At 45.3% G+C, this 16,692-nt stretch overlaps 1 protein-coding gene across 2 annotated transcripts in view; it reads left to right on the top strand.

The window, feature by feature from the left end:
• Positions 1–15,583, top strand: part of adcy5 (adenylate cyclase 5) — a 57,080-nt gene extending 41,497 nt beyond the window's left edge. Inside the window, exons 6-21 of one of the 2 annotated variants that reach the window (XM_079733436.1) lie at positions 254–412; positions 580–721; positions 1,434–1,571; positions 3,324–3,346; positions 4,601–4,745; positions 5,302–5,399; positions 6,073–6,160; positions 7,290–7,406; positions 7,784–7,942; positions 9,097–9,272; positions 9,795–9,815; positions 10,183–10,315; positions 10,570–10,833; positions 11,686–11,890; positions 12,575–12,699; positions 14,857–15,583. In XM_079733436.1, coding sequence (XP_079589562.1) covers positions 254–412; positions 580–721; positions 1,434–1,571; positions 3,324–3,346; positions 4,601–4,745; positions 5,302–5,399; positions 6,073–6,160; positions 7,290–7,406; positions 7,784–7,942; positions 9,097–9,272; positions 9,795–9,815; positions 10,183–10,315; positions 10,570–10,833; positions 11,686–11,890; positions 12,575–12,699; positions 14,857–14,985 — 2,122 coding nt within the window. In that variant the 3' untranslated portion in view covers positions 14,986–15,583. Of the gene's footprint in view, positions 1–253; positions 413–579; positions 722–1,433; positions 1,572–3,323; positions 3,347–4,585; positions 4,746–5,301; positions 5,400–6,072; positions 6,161–7,289; positions 7,407–7,783; positions 7,943–9,096; positions 9,273–9,794; positions 9,816–10,182; positions 10,316–10,569; positions 10,834–11,685; positions 11,891–12,574; positions 12,700–14,856 lie in introns of both variants that reach the window. The other variant, XM_079733435.1, reaches the window with a different exon arrangement.
• Positions 15,584–16,692: the final 1,109 nt, after the last annotated feature.

Genomic DNA, 16,692 nt, shown 5'->3' with positions numbered 1-16,692 from the left:
CTAGCCGAGTGTTGACGTGTCCCTGAGCAAGGCACTTAACCGTAACGGCTCCTGACGAGCTGGCTGACGCCTGGCACGGTTGACTCTGCCGTCGGTGGGTCAATGTGTGTATTAACCGATGGAAGACGCTTTGGATAAAAGCGTCAAAAGCTAAATGCCCTAATTGTAATTGTAATTGTAATTGGGATTCATTGAATGAAAACGTGTTTGTGGCAAAGAAGGTTGTCGTTGAATCCTCCTCCTCGTCCTGCAGGCTGGTGCGGGAGGTGACCGGGGTGAACGTCAACATGCGGGTGGGGATCCACAGCGGCAGGGTGCACTGCGGGGTGCTGGGGCTCAGGAAGTGGCAGTTTGACGTGTGGTCCAACGACGTGACGCTGGCCAATCACATGGAGGCTGGCGGGCAGGCTGGGTACGTCTGTCATGGATGTTCACAATGTTGCGCACCGAAACATGCACACAGAACACAACACAAAACAGAATAGATGCTTTTGAATGAGATTGATAACGTGCAGTTTCTGAACTTCTAACAAAAAGGTGTGTGTGTGTGTGTGTGTGTGTGTGTGTTCTCCACTCCAGGCGTATCCACATCACCAAGGCCACCCTGAACTACCTGAACGGAGACTACGACGTGGAGGCCGGCACGGGGGGGGATCGCAACCCCTACCTGAAGAAGAACAACATAGAGACCTACCTCATCGTGGGCTGCAGCCAGAAGAGGGTGAGAGGCTGCCTCTGGTTTTACCTTCTTCTTCTTCTTCTTCTTCTTCTCCATGTTCTGCTTCTTCTTCTCCGTCTTCTTCTTCTTCTTCTTCTTCTTCTTCTTCTTCTTCTTCTCCATGTTCTGCTTCTTCTTCTTCTTCTCCATGTTCTGCTTCTTCTTCTTCTTCTTCTTCTTCTTCTTCTTCTTCTCCGTCTTCTTCTTCTTCTTCTTCTTCTTCTTCTTCTTCTCCGTCTTCTTCTTCTTCTTCTTCTTCTTCTTCTTCTTCTTCTTCTCCGTCTTCTGCTCCTTCTTCTTCTTGCTTTAGCTCTTCATTTGTGTTTTTATTGGTCAGGGTCATGTTTCCATCCCTCCTCCCGCTGTTCAAAGGGAGACCAAACGGACCAGACTAAACCTAACCCTAGAGGCAAATAAACTCTGCAGAGAGTGTTTACGCTCTTATGTAAACTTGAAGGAAGCAAGGAAGGGTTGCTGTAAGAGGAAAATATATATTACACATATATATACATACAAGATATATTTTACATATCTTTCATGTTATTGTCTTATTTCGTTGATAAGGCTTTCGAGGGAAATAGATGGGCGGTCATGAAAAGATGAATCATATTTGCTCTGAATTGATTATAAAGTTTGAAGACACAGAGGATCAGTTACAAAACGAATGTGGGCTAATGCTAACACCGTTGTGCTGCATGGCGTCTCTCCTCTGTAGAAAGAGGAGAAGGCCATGATCGCCAAAATGAACCGGCAGCGGACCAACTCGGTGACCCACAACACGGGCCACTGGACGGACCGGCCCTTCTACAACCACCTGGGGGGAAACCAGATCTCCAAAGAGATGAAGAGGATGGTGAGCATTCAGAGCTAACCGCTAAAAGGATTAGCCTTGTTGTCACAACAGGAGTTCTCTCCCCGTCTCTCTCTCTCTCTCTCTCTCTCTCTCTCTCTCTCTCTCTCTCTCTCTCTCTCTCTCTCTCTCCCTCTCTCGCAGTTGTGTGTTTGTGTGTGTGTGTGTGTGTGCGTCTGTTACAAGTTAATCGGTAAATGGGTTGAAACTTTCATAACTCATGTTTGAAGCGAGCTTAATTAACTCCCATGGGTTACAGAATGCGGTTATGTAAATACCATGTTGCATAATAATGGTAACTTCCTTCTTGCAAGGAGACAACTGAATCACTGGGCTTTTTTCAGCAGTTAAAAAGATCCAGTAATTCAGTAACAAACCTAAAGTGGGGTTTCATTTAATGATACTATAACATTTTCAAAATGGTCTTGTGTTCGTCTCATGTAAAAGTCACTTTACAGCTCAATAAACCCTGAGCCCCGAAACCATGTTTTTTATGATCAAAATAAATGGATATCCCAAACATTACCCACTGCCAATATCTGTCCTGACCCCTGATGGGGCTGTTTTCATAGAGTCAGGGCTTTGTAGGAAGCAGGGGCAGACCAGCATGGTCCAATGTCCTGCCCTTCCTTCAGGGACAAAAACCAGAGTTTGAGAACACAGGAAACGTGTGGAAGCCAGGATAGAGTCCGAACTAAACTGTCTCTCCGCAAACCCTCTTAAAAGACGACGTGGTGTTTTTACTCTGGGACAGAACACGGGAACACAGCAGTGGTTGTGTGTACACTCACGGAGCAATGGGACTATCAAGTTTACCTCCGGACTGGTCGTCCCACTGAGCGCGCGCACACACACACACACACACACACACACACACACACACACACACACACACACACAGATGCAGAGTGGGTGGTCTTATTTCACCATTGAACTGCAAAGCCACATTCTCCCCAGAATTTCCCTGACACATACAGTTGATCTTCTCTGGTAGTGACATGGCTTGTCACACCAAAAGGAGAAAGTCAACTATTTTGATATCTGGTTACAGTGTTTATGGTCACAAGTTGTTTTTGCCCTCAGATATTGTGTGTATGAGACCGGAGTATCAAGCAATGGCTTCACAAAATAGGGTATATGGATATCAGAGCGATAAAAAGCAAAAAGCGCAGTACATTTAGAAGATGGATGAATAAAGTAATTTTGAAGGCTATGTGTTTTTGATTGCAGTCTTATTTTGCATCATCCTTCACCTCGCTTCTCTCCCTCCCTCTCTCTCTCTGACTTTTACTCACAAACCAATAACATTCCAGCAAAAAAATAATGATGTGAGTGAAATGGTATTTGTATGCTTAGGGTCATGACCATGTGAGTCTGGCAGTGCATATCTGTAATGGCAAGATTCCCACCATCGGCAAAAAATGTGTTCTATCGGTGTGTTATGTCCACTAGAGGCTGCTAATGCAGTACTTTCTGAATGCCTTCTAAATTTCTAGAGGTGGGATTATCTACTACCATACTTTCAACAAAAGCATTTCTTTTTGATGAATGTATTTCTCTTTAGGCCTACATGCCATTAGACATGATAGCATCCTTGAGACTGCTTCATGATTTTTGACTTTGATGCTTACCAAAGTTAAGCTAAATAAAAATGTTAGCAATATATTATTATATCTAATAGTTAGAAATTCACACATTGCATGTATTCATTTAAGTCTCTCTCTCTTGTTCTCTCTTTCTTATTTTGTCTTCCAGGGCTTTGAAGACCCCAAGGACAAGTAAGTACCACCCCACCTAAACCTTCCTTCTCCCCCCTTCTCTGGTGTCTGTTGGCTGGGTCGCTAGGAATCCCTTAATGGTCGTATTTCCAAGGTTACACATTACAGGGAAAACCTTTATTGTTTCCAACGCCAGCCATGTTTCTTTCATGTTTGAACTGCCCATAATGGTTTTACAACCTGCGCCACTTGTTGAAAAGGATGTCCATTATCAGCGCGCACCAATGCATTCTGAACTCGCTTACCAAGGGTCGCTCATGAGCTGTGTAGAGTATCACCTACGACCGAATGACTTGGCGAAGATAGAAACAAAAAGAAGAGCTAGTTTCAGATTTCACTAGATGTTGTTCAACTTTGGTACCATAAAAAAATCATACGAAAGTTGCCTTAAATATGGTCAACGCAGAAATCTGGTCCTTAATCAATTCTTTAGATTGGGCTTCAATGAACAGGAGACGAAATCGATTCCAGTCTCATGCCCATGCAGGCTCAATCTCACACACCCCAGCAGGCAGTATAAACACACTCCTGTATCCCATAGCTCAGCTCTATCTGTGCAAGCTTCACTGGGCCCTGAGCACACTCCAGGTCAATACAAACATTTGTTATGGTTTTAATATTTCGATGTAGCCGTTTCAAGGGCTAGTTGAATCTCAGTCTCGGACAACGCGCGTGTGAGCCAGGTGAGGACCCTCTGGTTTGAATGTAAAGGGCTTTTGGATGGATTGGTTGGCTGGGGAGGGGATGGGGATGGGGGCTTTGGGGGGTGAATCAGGCAGCATATTGATTAAGTCCCAGGTCTAAATTGGTTGATATTCGCAACCGCAGTTAATTATTTATCTCCTTCGATTTTTCCGACCTTTTTGTTATGAACGGAACCTACTGTACTGCCGCTGGATGGAAGACGGTTCCCAACCGAAATCTTGGAAAGACATTTATATTTCCACGGGTTGTTGTGTCTTAATAAGAGCGAGAGAGAGAGAGAGAGAGAGAGAGGACAGCGAAGACAGACAGTGAGACAGGACGGTCGGTGGAAAGGGAGGGAGAAGGACGTGAGGCGCGCAGCTCGGACTCAAACCCACGGCCGCTACGAGGCCGCTTCTTCGCGGGTAGCGGACGTGCTAGCGGACATGTTTGAAGCGGGCGCCTCTTAAGCAGGCCTGAGTGAGCGCGTGCGGGCGACCCTGGTTCCTCGGAGCTAAACCCTCGGCCTGGTCTCCTGGGTCTTCTGTTATTTAGACATTTCAATTTCAGAAACACGCAGGAGAACCTGAACCCCGAGGACGAGGTGGACGAGTTCCTGGGCCGCGCCATAGACGCCCGCAGCATCGACCGCCTGCGCTCGGAGCACGTCAAGAAGTTCCTGCTCACCTTCCGCGAGCCCGACCTGGAGAAGAAAGTGAGTGCTGCATTACCTTCTGCTTAATGATGTCTCTTTAGGCCTCACGCTCTCTCTGCCTCTCTAGGTTTCTCTCTTTCTCTTTCTCCGTCTCTCTGTATGTATTTCTCAACCGCTCTCTCTCTTTCTGTCTCTGTCTTTCCCTTTCTCTCGTTCGCTCGCTCTCTCTCTCTCTCCGTCTCTGTCTCTCTCTCTCCCTCTCTCTCTCTCTCTCCCTCTCTAACTCTCTCTCTCTCTCTCTCTCTCTCTCCGTCTCTGTCTCCCCCTCTTTCTCTGTCTGTCTATTTCTCTGTCTCTCTCTGTCTCTTTGTCTCTCTCTCTCTCTCTCTCTCTCTCTCTCTCTCTCTCTCTCTCTCTCTCTCTCTCTCTCTCTCTCTCTCTCTCTCTCTCTCTCTCTCTCAGTTCCTCTGTCTTTCTCTGTCTCTCAATATGTTTCTCTCATTTGCTCTTTCACTCTCTCTCTCTCCGTCTCTGTCTCCCCCTCTTTCTCTGTCTGTCTATTTCTCTGTCTCTCCCTCATTTTCTCTCTTTGTCTCCCTCTATGTCTCTCTCTCAGTACTCTAGGCAGGTGGACTCCAGGTTCGGTGCCTATGTTGCCTGTGCCTCTCTCGTCTTCCTCTTCATCTGCCTCATCCAGATCGTCATCGTACCACAGTGAGTCCACACACACAGACACACACTCACACACAAACGATTGCTACAATTAATGTTCACATCCGGTAGTTTTCATTTGCTTTGATAGGGGAATAATCATTTTGTAATGGTTTTTCCGAAAAACCCATATGATTAACATTTGTTTGACCCTACTCATTACACTCACAAAATTGCATTTTCGAGAATCAATTTAAATTCAACAATGGCCCTATCTTCGTCCATCAATGTCAGAACGACAAACACAACAGGCATGCACGCACGCACGCAGGCACGCACGCACACACACACACACACACACACACACACACACACACACACACACACACACACACACACACACACACACACACACACTAACTACCACCTGTCTTACTAGAGCATCATGGATATTTTTCTAGGACAAACTTGTAATGCACATCGCTCGCTCTATGTAGCAGAGAGACTGCTGTTTACTCCACTCCGTCTCCTCTTGTGTCTTTCATCTGGCTTGTGCGCACAATCACGCACAGTTACGCGCACACAAGTTTCTGTCGGTGGCATTAATTTAGTAAACATACTGCGAGATGAAAGCACAGTAGCAGTAGCATACCCACATATGCTCAGGCTTAACATCCAGCTTAGAGTGTCTGTCTCTCTCTCACACTCTTTCTCTCGCTCGTTCTCTCTCTCACAGCTCCAGCGTGATGCTGGGTTTCTTCATCACCTGTCTGATAATCCTGATGGGTGTCATGTTCGTGTCAGCTGTCTACTCCTGTTTCGGGGTGAGTGGCAGCCGGTTCAGCTCTGACAAATGAAATCCAAATGATCAAAAATGGAACGAGTTGGTGTGGAGTATTGTGAGATTGTGGGGTTCAAAAAACATGTTCCAAGGAATGAAAAGGTTTTGACAAGTAAGACCCATTGTTTGACGATGGCTATGACAAACAAGTAAGGTTTGACCCATTGTTACTCTGCCCGTATTCAAATAGCTTTTACTGGTTTGGCTCTCCTTCCATTTGCGGTTGCCATTGGTCCATCGAACTGCTCGTTCTACCATTTGACTCGCGTCAGGACCATTCCGACCAATCACAGTTGTAGCGCCTCCCGATTTGCCGTCCCATAGTGTAATCTTCCTTCAGGCTCTCTTGCATGACCAAAGTGTCACAAATCAAGGCTAACCCATTCTGAACTGTTGTTAAAAAGTCTGTCAGACCCTAGTCTTGTTTAGTATATTAATTAGTCTAAGTAAAGGATGTAGGGGCTTGCAGCCTGTGAACCTGTATAGAAAGGAGATTGCACGTAGTTGTTTCATCTTAAGAGGGATGGGACAGGCGAAGATGTTAAAGGAACGTTTTGCTCAATATATTGCACCTCTAGTTTAGTTACCTTTCTCGGTCCACGTTATTGCCAGGGATGACGTTATGATTTTATTTTGTTTTTTCCTTTCATTGCATCATTCACCCCCCCAACCCCGGGACACTTTTCCTAACCCTATTGGAAGATGAGAAGAGAAAAGGGAAATAACAGACGATAACAGTCAGCTTTAGATAATGTCACAGAGCCACAGGTGACTGTTCACCACGCAACCGACAAATACGCCAACTTTTAAACCTTAATTTAAAATAATAAATCATCCAAACATGACCGAGCATCGTTCTCATACCTATCGATTCCTGCAATAATTCCGTAACTCTGAATGGAAATGTGTCATTATTTAGTTTAGATAGTAATTCATGTTGGAGTTTATTATGAATCTGTTGGCTTGTATAAACAGAAAGTTTAAAAGTACTGTTTATGAGCTCTTTTCTGGTCTACTCCCTCCGGCTAGCACACGACCAAGCACATACACACGCAAACACACACGCACACACACACACGCACACACACTCCCATAACGTGTGTGGTCCTCAGATGTTCCCTGGGGCTCTGCAGAACCTGTCTAAGAGGATCGTCCAGTCCCGACTCAACAGCACGCTGGTGGGCGTCTTCACCATCGTCATCGTCTTTCTCTCCGCCTTCGTCAACATCGTGAGTTTAGTCCTTAAAAGATTGAAAACAAGACATTGCTTGGAATCATTTGATCTTTTATCAAAGGTGACACATTATACCACCAGGTGTGAGTGTGATTAGCCGTCACAAGCCGTTTTGAAAATCGGCCTCTTCTGACATCACACGTGGGCGTGTCCACCTAGACGTATGACGGATAGATGAGCAACGTTTGCTGCAGTCCATTGGGTAGGCTGGTGGACTGATCTATCCAGCACACATCTACGTAGTGTAAGAAGAGGCAGGGTTAAAAAAAACACAAAACAGCTTGTAACGGCTAATCACAATCACACCTGGTGGTATAATATGTCACCTTTAAATAATTGAGCTAAAAAAATGACCTTGGTCTGTTCCTACAGTTCACCTGCAGCAGCCGGGACCTGCGGGCCTGCATCAGCTCGGAGCTCAATATGAGCCTGTCCAGCGTCAACGCCTGCCACGCCCTCATCCTCAACGTCACCTTTGACTCCCACCCCGACCTCTGCCAGGACCTCTCGCCCATCTGCAGCTTCCCAGAGGTGGGTGGGTGGGTGGGTGTGTGTGTGTGTGTGTGTGTGTGTGTGTGTGTGTGTGTGTGTGTGTGTGTGTGTGTGTGTGTGTGTGTGTGTGTGAGAGAGGGAGAGTTTGTGTGTGAAAGAGTTTACGTGAGAGTTTGTTTGAAAGAGAACTATAGTTAGTTTGTGTGAGAGAGAGAGAGAGAGAGAGCTATAGTTTGTTTGTGAGAGAGAGAGAGAGAGAGAGAGAGCTATAGTTAGTTTGTGAGAGAGAGAGAGAGAGAGCGAACACGTTTGTACACTGTGCAAACTGCGTGCATCTCTGACCTCATTATTTTCAAGAAGTAATTTCAAGATTGAATACGTTATGAAATTCATCATATAATCTCATCAGGATTGGATTAAATTATTTTGATAGGATTATACAACTAAAACTGTGAATACCGTATATGAGCGCCACGCAGACATTAAGAACATTGTCATGTTTCAATTTGAAATACATTTTTGTTTAGATTTTTTTTTTAAACCGCTATAATTCAAACTTGATTCAATGTGTCGAGGAGCATTTCATAGCACCCCGTACATAAATCCACACACATGTTGCTGTGTTTGTGTATGTATTTGTGTGTGTGTGTGTGTGTGTATTCTCTGCAGTTCTTCCCTAAAGGTCTATATGTATACAACTGTGTGTCCTCTGCGGGACCTCTATTCACACGTTTCTGTGTTGGCACACTCTGCAATACCTCCATAGATATTCACACATACTGCATTCTGTGTGTGTGTCTGAGTGTTTTCTCTGCAGAACTTCTCTATAGATATTGACCCCTATCTTCCTCTCTGTATGTGTGTGTGTGTGTGTGTGTGTGTATTTGTGTTCTGTGCAGAACTTCTCGATAGATATTCACACATGTCTGTGTGTGTGTGCTCTCTGCAGTACCTCCGTATAGATATTCACACGTATGTTTGTGTGTGTGTTCTCTGCAGTACTTGCCTATAGTTATTCAACGTATGCCCCTGTGTGTGTGTGTGTGTGTTTGTGTGTGTGTGTGTGTGTGTTTTCCCTGCAGTACTTCTCTTTAGATATTCATATGTATGTTCCTGTGTGTGTGTTCTCTGCAGTACCTGCCTATAGTTATTCAACGTGTGCCCCTGTGTGTGTGTGTGTGTGTTCTCTGCAGTACTTCTCGTCCTGCGTGCTGCTGAGTCTGCTGGCGTGCTCAGTATTCCTGCAGGTGAGCAGCATTGGCAAGCTCTTCCTCATGCTCTTCATCGAGCTCCTCTACCTCTTGGTCATGGAGATCCCCGAGGCCAGCCTCTTCGACAACCAAGACCTCCTCGTCATGGCCAGCGGCATGTGAGTGTCCCCCCCGTCTCTGTGTGTGTGTGTGTGTGTGTGTGTGTGTGTGTGTGTGTGTGTGTGTGTGTGTGTGTGTGCGTGGGACGTATATTGTATCATGATAGTCAGGTCAGGTGACCACGTAAAATCAACGCGATGACTTGGTGGACGGCGACACCTCGACATCAACAAAGCATCTTCAACGATCTCAACAAAACAGGCATTATTTAGCGCTGCATTTGGAAGCACGGATAACAGGCAGTCAAAAACCAGGGTTCATAATTTTGTCACTAATTTTGTCCGTCTGTTAAATTGTTTAATCTCCACTGTGTTGAGTTGGTGATGGTGGCAACATTTTGCAATACATTTTGCAACATTTCACAATCTTAGCCATCTGTCTGGTTTATGAAATATTTTGAATCACTTGACTACACGACTTCAATACCTTTTGCGGGAATGTTAATGTTGTGTGTTTTTATCATCATCTTATTATCACCGAAACTTAATTATTTTGTTCTTGTTTCTGTTTTTGTTTTGCAGTAAGATCATCAACGGAACAAGGTGAGAGCTGCTTGAATAACTGTAGCAATAACCTCAATTTGTGAGGGCACACGCTAATCTATAATGAGAATATGAGAACAATTTCACTTATACTCACTGATCAAGACTCTTCATGTGCTAATTAGTAATGTCTCGAAGCAAAGTCGGTGTGTGTGTGTGTGTGTGAGAACGGTTACATCTTTGCTCTAATGGAGAGAGAAGATGATAGGATTTATACTTTGTAAACCTGTAATCTAGTGGTAAGCCAACACCACTCACCCATACCAACCACATGCAAAGACTGTGCAATAAAAAATGCTAGTTAGTCAGCTTAGTAGAGGCTATCATGTAAGACCTTGTTTGTGTGTGTGTGTGTGTGTGTGTGTAGCTGTAGAGTGGACACCAAGGTTCCCCTGAAGATCATGACCCCGGTGGTCATCACTGTCTTCGTCCTGGCGCTCTACCTCCACGCCCAGCAGGTCGAGTCCACAGCCAGGCTGGACTTCCTCTGGAAGCTACAGGTGTGTGTGTGTGTGTGTGTGTGTGTGTGTGTGTGTGTGTGTGTGTGTGTGTGTGTCTGTGTGCGCGCACGCTGGGAGTTCCGTTACCGAGCTCTCTTAAACAGGAAACATTTAACATTTAAAATGAAAGACACACTTTATTTTAAGTTATCAAAGAAATGCAGAACCCTCGCTTAAGCCTTCAGTCTTGTTACCGACAACAACAACCCTCAACGACACCATCCGTGCCCCCCCCCCCCCCCACCCCCCGCCAGGCGACGGAGGAGAAGGAGGAGATGGAGGAGCTGCAGGCCTACAACCGCCGGCTGCTGCACAACATCCTGCCCAAGGACGTGGCGGCCCACTTCCTGCAGCGGGAGCGGCGCAACGACGAGCTGTACTACCAGTCGTGCGAGTGCGTGGCCGTCATGTTCGCCTCCATCAGCAACTTCTCCGAGTTCTACGTGGAGCTGGAGGCCAACAACGAGGGCGTGGAGTGCCTCCGGCTGCTCAACGAGATCATCGCCGACTTTGACGAGGTGAGGGTGGGGCCAGGGGTGTGTCTTGGGGGCTAGGGGGTGTCTGTTCCAGTCACGTGATAGGGTATTTGTGGGGTACGGACCTTGCCTTTTATATGTAACATGTTCTTTTATTAATAAGGTCGTCAGCAGGTCGATGGGGGGGCGGGGGAGGGTGGGAGGGTTAGGATTAGGGTGTTGGATGTTTTAAAAGAGCAAATGGTTGACTTTGTGCGGACAACTTGTTCAACTTTGTAAATATTTCCACTGCCACAAAGAGTACTCGAGCTGACTTGCTACTCTCCGCACCTACATAGTAATAGCATCGCTACTAGGGACTAGGGCTGGGTATTGCCAGGTACCTCACAATTCAATTCGATTCTTTAGGTCTTGAATCGATTTGATTTTGATTTGATTTGATATTGATCCAATTGCTTCGATATCGATTCAATAATACGTGCAGATGACAAAAATACCTAAATATTATTTAGAATTAACCATTTCATAATGAATTAACCATTTCATTGTGCTTTAACTAGCAAAAAGGGAATACACCATTGTATAGTATTGTTCCTGAGCTAAACATGCAGCATAAAAGTAATAATCATAACATGGACAAATGTAAAAGGGCATGTACATTTAGGCATACTCGCTTCTAGATTACAATATTGTTTTGTTTTTATGGAAATAATCGGTTTCAAAAAAATTCTGAATCGAAATTGAATTGAGAACAAATAAATTGCAGTGCAATGATGAATCGATATTTTTACCCAGCCCTACTAGGGACGGTAATAGTCTCACACACTCCTGTTTTAATCTGGTACTTAATACATCTAACCCCCCTGGGCGATGTCTCCCTGTGTGGGCGGGCAGATCATCAGCGAGGACCAGTTCCGCCAGCTGGAGAAGATCAAGACTATTGGCTCCACCTACATGGCGGCCTCGGGTCTCAACGACTCCACCTACGACAAGGTGGGGCGCACACACATCCGCGCCCTGGCGGACTACGCCATGCGCATGATGGACCAGATGAAGTACATCAACGAGCACTCCTTTAACAACTTCAAGATGAAGATCGGTGAGTTGATCCCAGCGTTGGGTCGAGGCCTCGTCGCTCAGGAGAGACCCGCGGACGGTTTAGGGCGATGGGAAGGGGAGCTTTATTTTGGAAGGGGGAATAATTAATTGGGTTGAGGCCTGGACACACCGTAGCTAGGGTTTAGGACGCTAACGGCAGCTGAACTTTGTGGCGTCCTTGTCTTCCCACCTGAGGTATGTTATATCCCACGCGGTGTCGCTCATCTAGGCTCTTTTATCAGCTGAAAAGAATCACGAGAAGAAGTGTCGGAAACGCCAGGTCGAGACGGAATATAGACTGGCAGGCTGGAAATAACCCCCTCAACTGAAAGGGATGAGAGAGGATGTGCTTCGATGAAGTGTTAGATTGAGATGAATCCTACTGCTCCTCAAGAGGATCAGCTCATAGGGTGTCGACGTGTCAATGATTACTAGTGTGGTGGTGTGGAGTATAAATAGGGTTTGTTGGCCGATGTAATGCCCTGTCATGTCATATTATGACCGCATTGCAGTTCATTTAGAGGGCAATGGGTTTTTCTTTTAATCAATAGATTTATTTTATCTATAGCAGCTGTGGACCGCTGATATGAAGATAAAAGTCTCATTGGTCCAAAAAACGAGTGTGTGTCTGGCCAAGGGGAGCGATCGGCAACCTAAAGAAATGTTTTGTGCATGTCCCGGTTAGGGCTCAACATCGGGCCAGTGGTGGCGGGCGTGATCGGTGCCCGGAAGCCCCAGTACGACATTTGGGGGAACACGGTGAACGTGGCCAGTCGCATGGACAGCACCGGCGTGCCTGAGAGGATCCAGGTTAGTAGGGAGGATGGGGTGGTTATATATGCAAGGGATAATTATCGGGAAAATAAGCCCCAACAGGGTGAACCGAGGCGAAGCGGAGGTGTCTTGCTTCGCCCTGAAGGGGCTTATTTTCGATAATGGCCGGCGACGTTCTATCCATTATCCCGCTTATTACAAAGCTACTTGCCAAAAAGAAAAAAATAAATTCACACAGTGTTTCTTTTTACAATTTATCAGCATTCGTAGTGTTGATCAGCAGAGAAATAGTCGGCCAAAGACGTCGCTTAGCGACCGAGTACGCTGGGGTTGATAAGTTACCAGACTTCTTGCGGAGCGATACGAAAGACGGCAAAAAATCCACTTTCCTTGACAGCGGTCATTATATGCTTAGCAACAGTAAATTATCAAAAAATAATGCCCCGCCGGAAGTTTCCATGCAAGTGAACAGAGCATCCAACAGCATTGAAAAGAGCCGTGTAATAAATAAATATATATATATATCCTCTTGTTTAGTCTATATATTAGACTAACCAAGAGGAAGAGATTGGGAAGCAACACTAGATCATTGTTTTGTAGGAATGTCCGATGGTAGCACTGATGGGTAGAGGTCAAGAAGTACCTTCTGACTAGGGCTGGGTATTGCCAGGTACCTCACAATTCAATTCAATTCGATTTCGATAAGATTTGATATTGATCCAATTGCTTCGATATCGATTCAATAATACGTGCAGATGACAAAAATACCTAAATATTATTTAGAATTAACCATTTCAAAATGAATTAACCATTTCATTGTGCTTTAACTAGCAAAAAGGGAATACACCATTGTATAGTATTGTTCCTGAGCTAAACTTGCAGCTTAAAAGTAATAATCATAACATGGTCAAATGTAAAAGGGCATGTACATTTAGGCATACTTGCTTCTAGATTACAATGACTGAGTATGCTTCTTTTAATTTTTATTTTTTATTCAATGGAAATAATCGATTTCAAAAAAAATCTGAATCGAAATTGAATCGAGAACAAATTAATTGCAGTGCATTGACGAATCGATATTTTTACCCAGCCCTACTGCTGACCTCTTCGAACTTTGATGACACAGCTTTGAAACTTGCGGACATTTGACTTTTCTTACTTCTTAAGTTTTATTACTGGTATTGAAAAGCACAACCATTTGCATAGCACTATTTATGTTAATCCCCATATCTACTGCACAACAGTGTCACGCACTAGATATAGGGATCGTTTTTTATGATTAATGTATACTGTGGATATAATCTTTGTAAACTGTGCTGTATACTTCTAATAACCCTCCTCTTCTGCTCAACATTTCCAGTACTCTTCCGTTACCTCTGCGGTCCCCTCATTTCCTGTATTGAATAATTCATGTTCATTCTAATTTAGTTTTATCCAAATGAATCTTTCATTAAAAATAGTTTATTCGTATATTTTTTTTACCATTGGAAATTAAATCATTAATGCGCGATACCTCCTTTCTAATCAAAATGTGTAAGACGCCCTGCAATTGTAGGCTCTCAATTCTATCTATTCTTCATATGAGCTCATGTCCCTACTTTGGGCTAATTAGCATAGACACCATTATAAGGCGTCTGCTGATAGAGGATGGCAAAGAGTGCATTAAATGTCATTAAAAAGACGCTGCACTTGAGTTATTTTAATTTTTTTCATATTTGAAGTGATCGACCTTCATAAGTTAATTCTATGCTGTTGCTCATTTAATGGACGAATAAAAAAATGTAGTTTTATCGATTTAAGGTTTGATTACGGTTCTGTAGACAAGCAAAAGCACACGCAGAGCCCAGTCACTGCGATGCACTTTGCACATTCAAAGAAGGCTGCCATCATTGGATCATTGGTTGCACTGCATAGTGCATTGTGAAATAGATTCTTACATCAGAGCACCATGCTCAGTCTAGCATTTATTGATTTAGCCTTAAGATGGCCGCATACACATTCAAAGTAGCTTGGCGTGTCATTCATGTGTGGTTCAGTGCTTTACAAAACCTGCATCGGTTCAGGGTGATTCAACAGCAGCTGCCTACTCCCTGGCCTTGACTGTGCATGGTAGACCATTCACAGGAATAAAAGATGGAGATAAACATTAGGTCAAAGCTAATGTCAATCAATCCCCCCCCCCCCTCTGTCAAGGTGACAACCGACCTTTACCAGGTCCTGAGCTCCTACAACTACACGCTGGAGTACCGGGGCGTGGTGACGGTCAAGGGGAAAGGGGAGATGATGACCTACTTTCTAACCGCCGGACCCCCAAGCAGTTAACACCCACTCACCCAGGGGACCCCCACGAACACTGGGTGGGGGCCCGAGGGGGAGCTGAGGCGGACTTCTGGGTCCGAACGACGGGCGTTTTTTTCCACAAACGTGGGGACGTCAGGACGAGCCTCGGGACTCTGTGGACTCCCGGTGGACTCTTTTGGTTTTCCCGTTCTGAGATTCATGGCGTTGAACGCTCGTGAGGCTCTTGGCGCCTGCCGAGAAGGAGCGAGGAGTCCACCCCAGGACGGATCCAAAGCAGGGACCCAAAGACGCAGGACCAGACTCGAGGAGACTGGAGGGTACTTGAAGGCCGTGGGGGAGGGGGGGTCCGCCGTGGTGCTTGGGGCGTGGTCTTCGGCGCGCTCCGCCACACCGTACCTCACTGCGGTCACGCGCTGGGATCTGAGTTCGGCTCCCAATCCACCAGCTCTTTCTTTGGACACTTTGCCAAAGGATTAACTGAAGTGTTTAAAAGCAAAAACAAACAAAGCAAGTCTATTCTCTATTTTTATTCTCTCTCGCTTGCGCTGTCTCTCTCACTCTCTTTCTGTATTTCTCTCTCTCCTGTGCCCTGAAATATATTTACGTGTGCAACGCACTGTTTTATGGGTGTATACGGAGAAAGTACAATCAATGTGAAGACCAACATCGTTTGTTGTCGTACATATACCGGTTTCAGGGGTTTGGGGGTTTGGTCAGGACAGGGGGAGGGCACTCACCAGCACTAAGGAAGCCTTTTACTGGATATGACAATGAACGGAAGTGACAATGAAGATCTAGTTTGACGTCGACAGGTTGTTGAGACACTGGGCAAGGTAGGTGTGTGGAGAAATTGGTTCCTCAATGAAGAGAAGGAAAGGAGGGAGGTTGTCAGGTTTTACAGAGCGCATGTGGTCAGACAGGAATACAAATACAGACACACACTGGTCAGACACAATCACGCACACACACACAAGCCACACGCTTTAACTGAAGACCACTTTTCAAATAAGGATGTCAACAAAAAGCTTTTGTAAAACCGATCTTTGAAGAAAAAAAACATCATACACTACGGGAAATTACAGATTCTATATTTTGTAAATTAATATATAAGAGAGAAATCTATGAACACCAACGTGTATTTGGATGTACATAACAGTTACCCACACTGCGCACCACTAGCGATGAACATGGGCCGTCACCGTGTTGACTTTATATTGCCATATTTCATTGCCTTTTTTTAATTTGATTTCATTCTATCTGCCTTTTTTTTGTTTGTTTATCATGTTCACATCGGGGGAGTTGCTTAAGTTCATAGTTCATGGCTTTGGCAGAGAGGCAAACACACACTCTTCTCATCACTATGGGGGGCAAAACCGTTTCCCTGGAAGAGAACGTTTCCCGGGGTTCTTTCATGTGGTTATGCGTCCGGTACGACGAGAACTCGCCTAAACTCCCCCCCCCACCCCCCCGCTAGTTCAATCAGATGGTATGACCCAATGAATGTCCCATGATCTCCGAATGAGGCCTTTGTAAACAAAACGAAAAAACACAGGAAGTGATGCGCTAACTGAATCACAGATGGCAGCTGATGTTCTCCTGTTGGTGAGAGATGCGTGGTGGGAACCCGTGGTACCTTCAGTGTGACCTTTGTGGGGGTCCGCCCGCTGTGTTTGGTCCTGTGAAACCCGTTTGCTATAGCCGCACAGCGGTTCTCCAGTGCTAGCGAGC

The sequence above is a fragment of the Pollachius pollachius genome (assembly GCF_949987615.1).
Source record: "Pollachius pollachius genome assembly, chromosome: 3".
Lineage (NCBI taxonomy): Eukaryota > Metazoa > Chordata > Actinopteri > Gadiformes > Gadidae > Pollachius > Pollachius pollachius.
The sequence above is the reverse complement of the archived record's forward strand: the minus strand, read 5'-3'. Positions and strand labels throughout refer to the sequence as shown.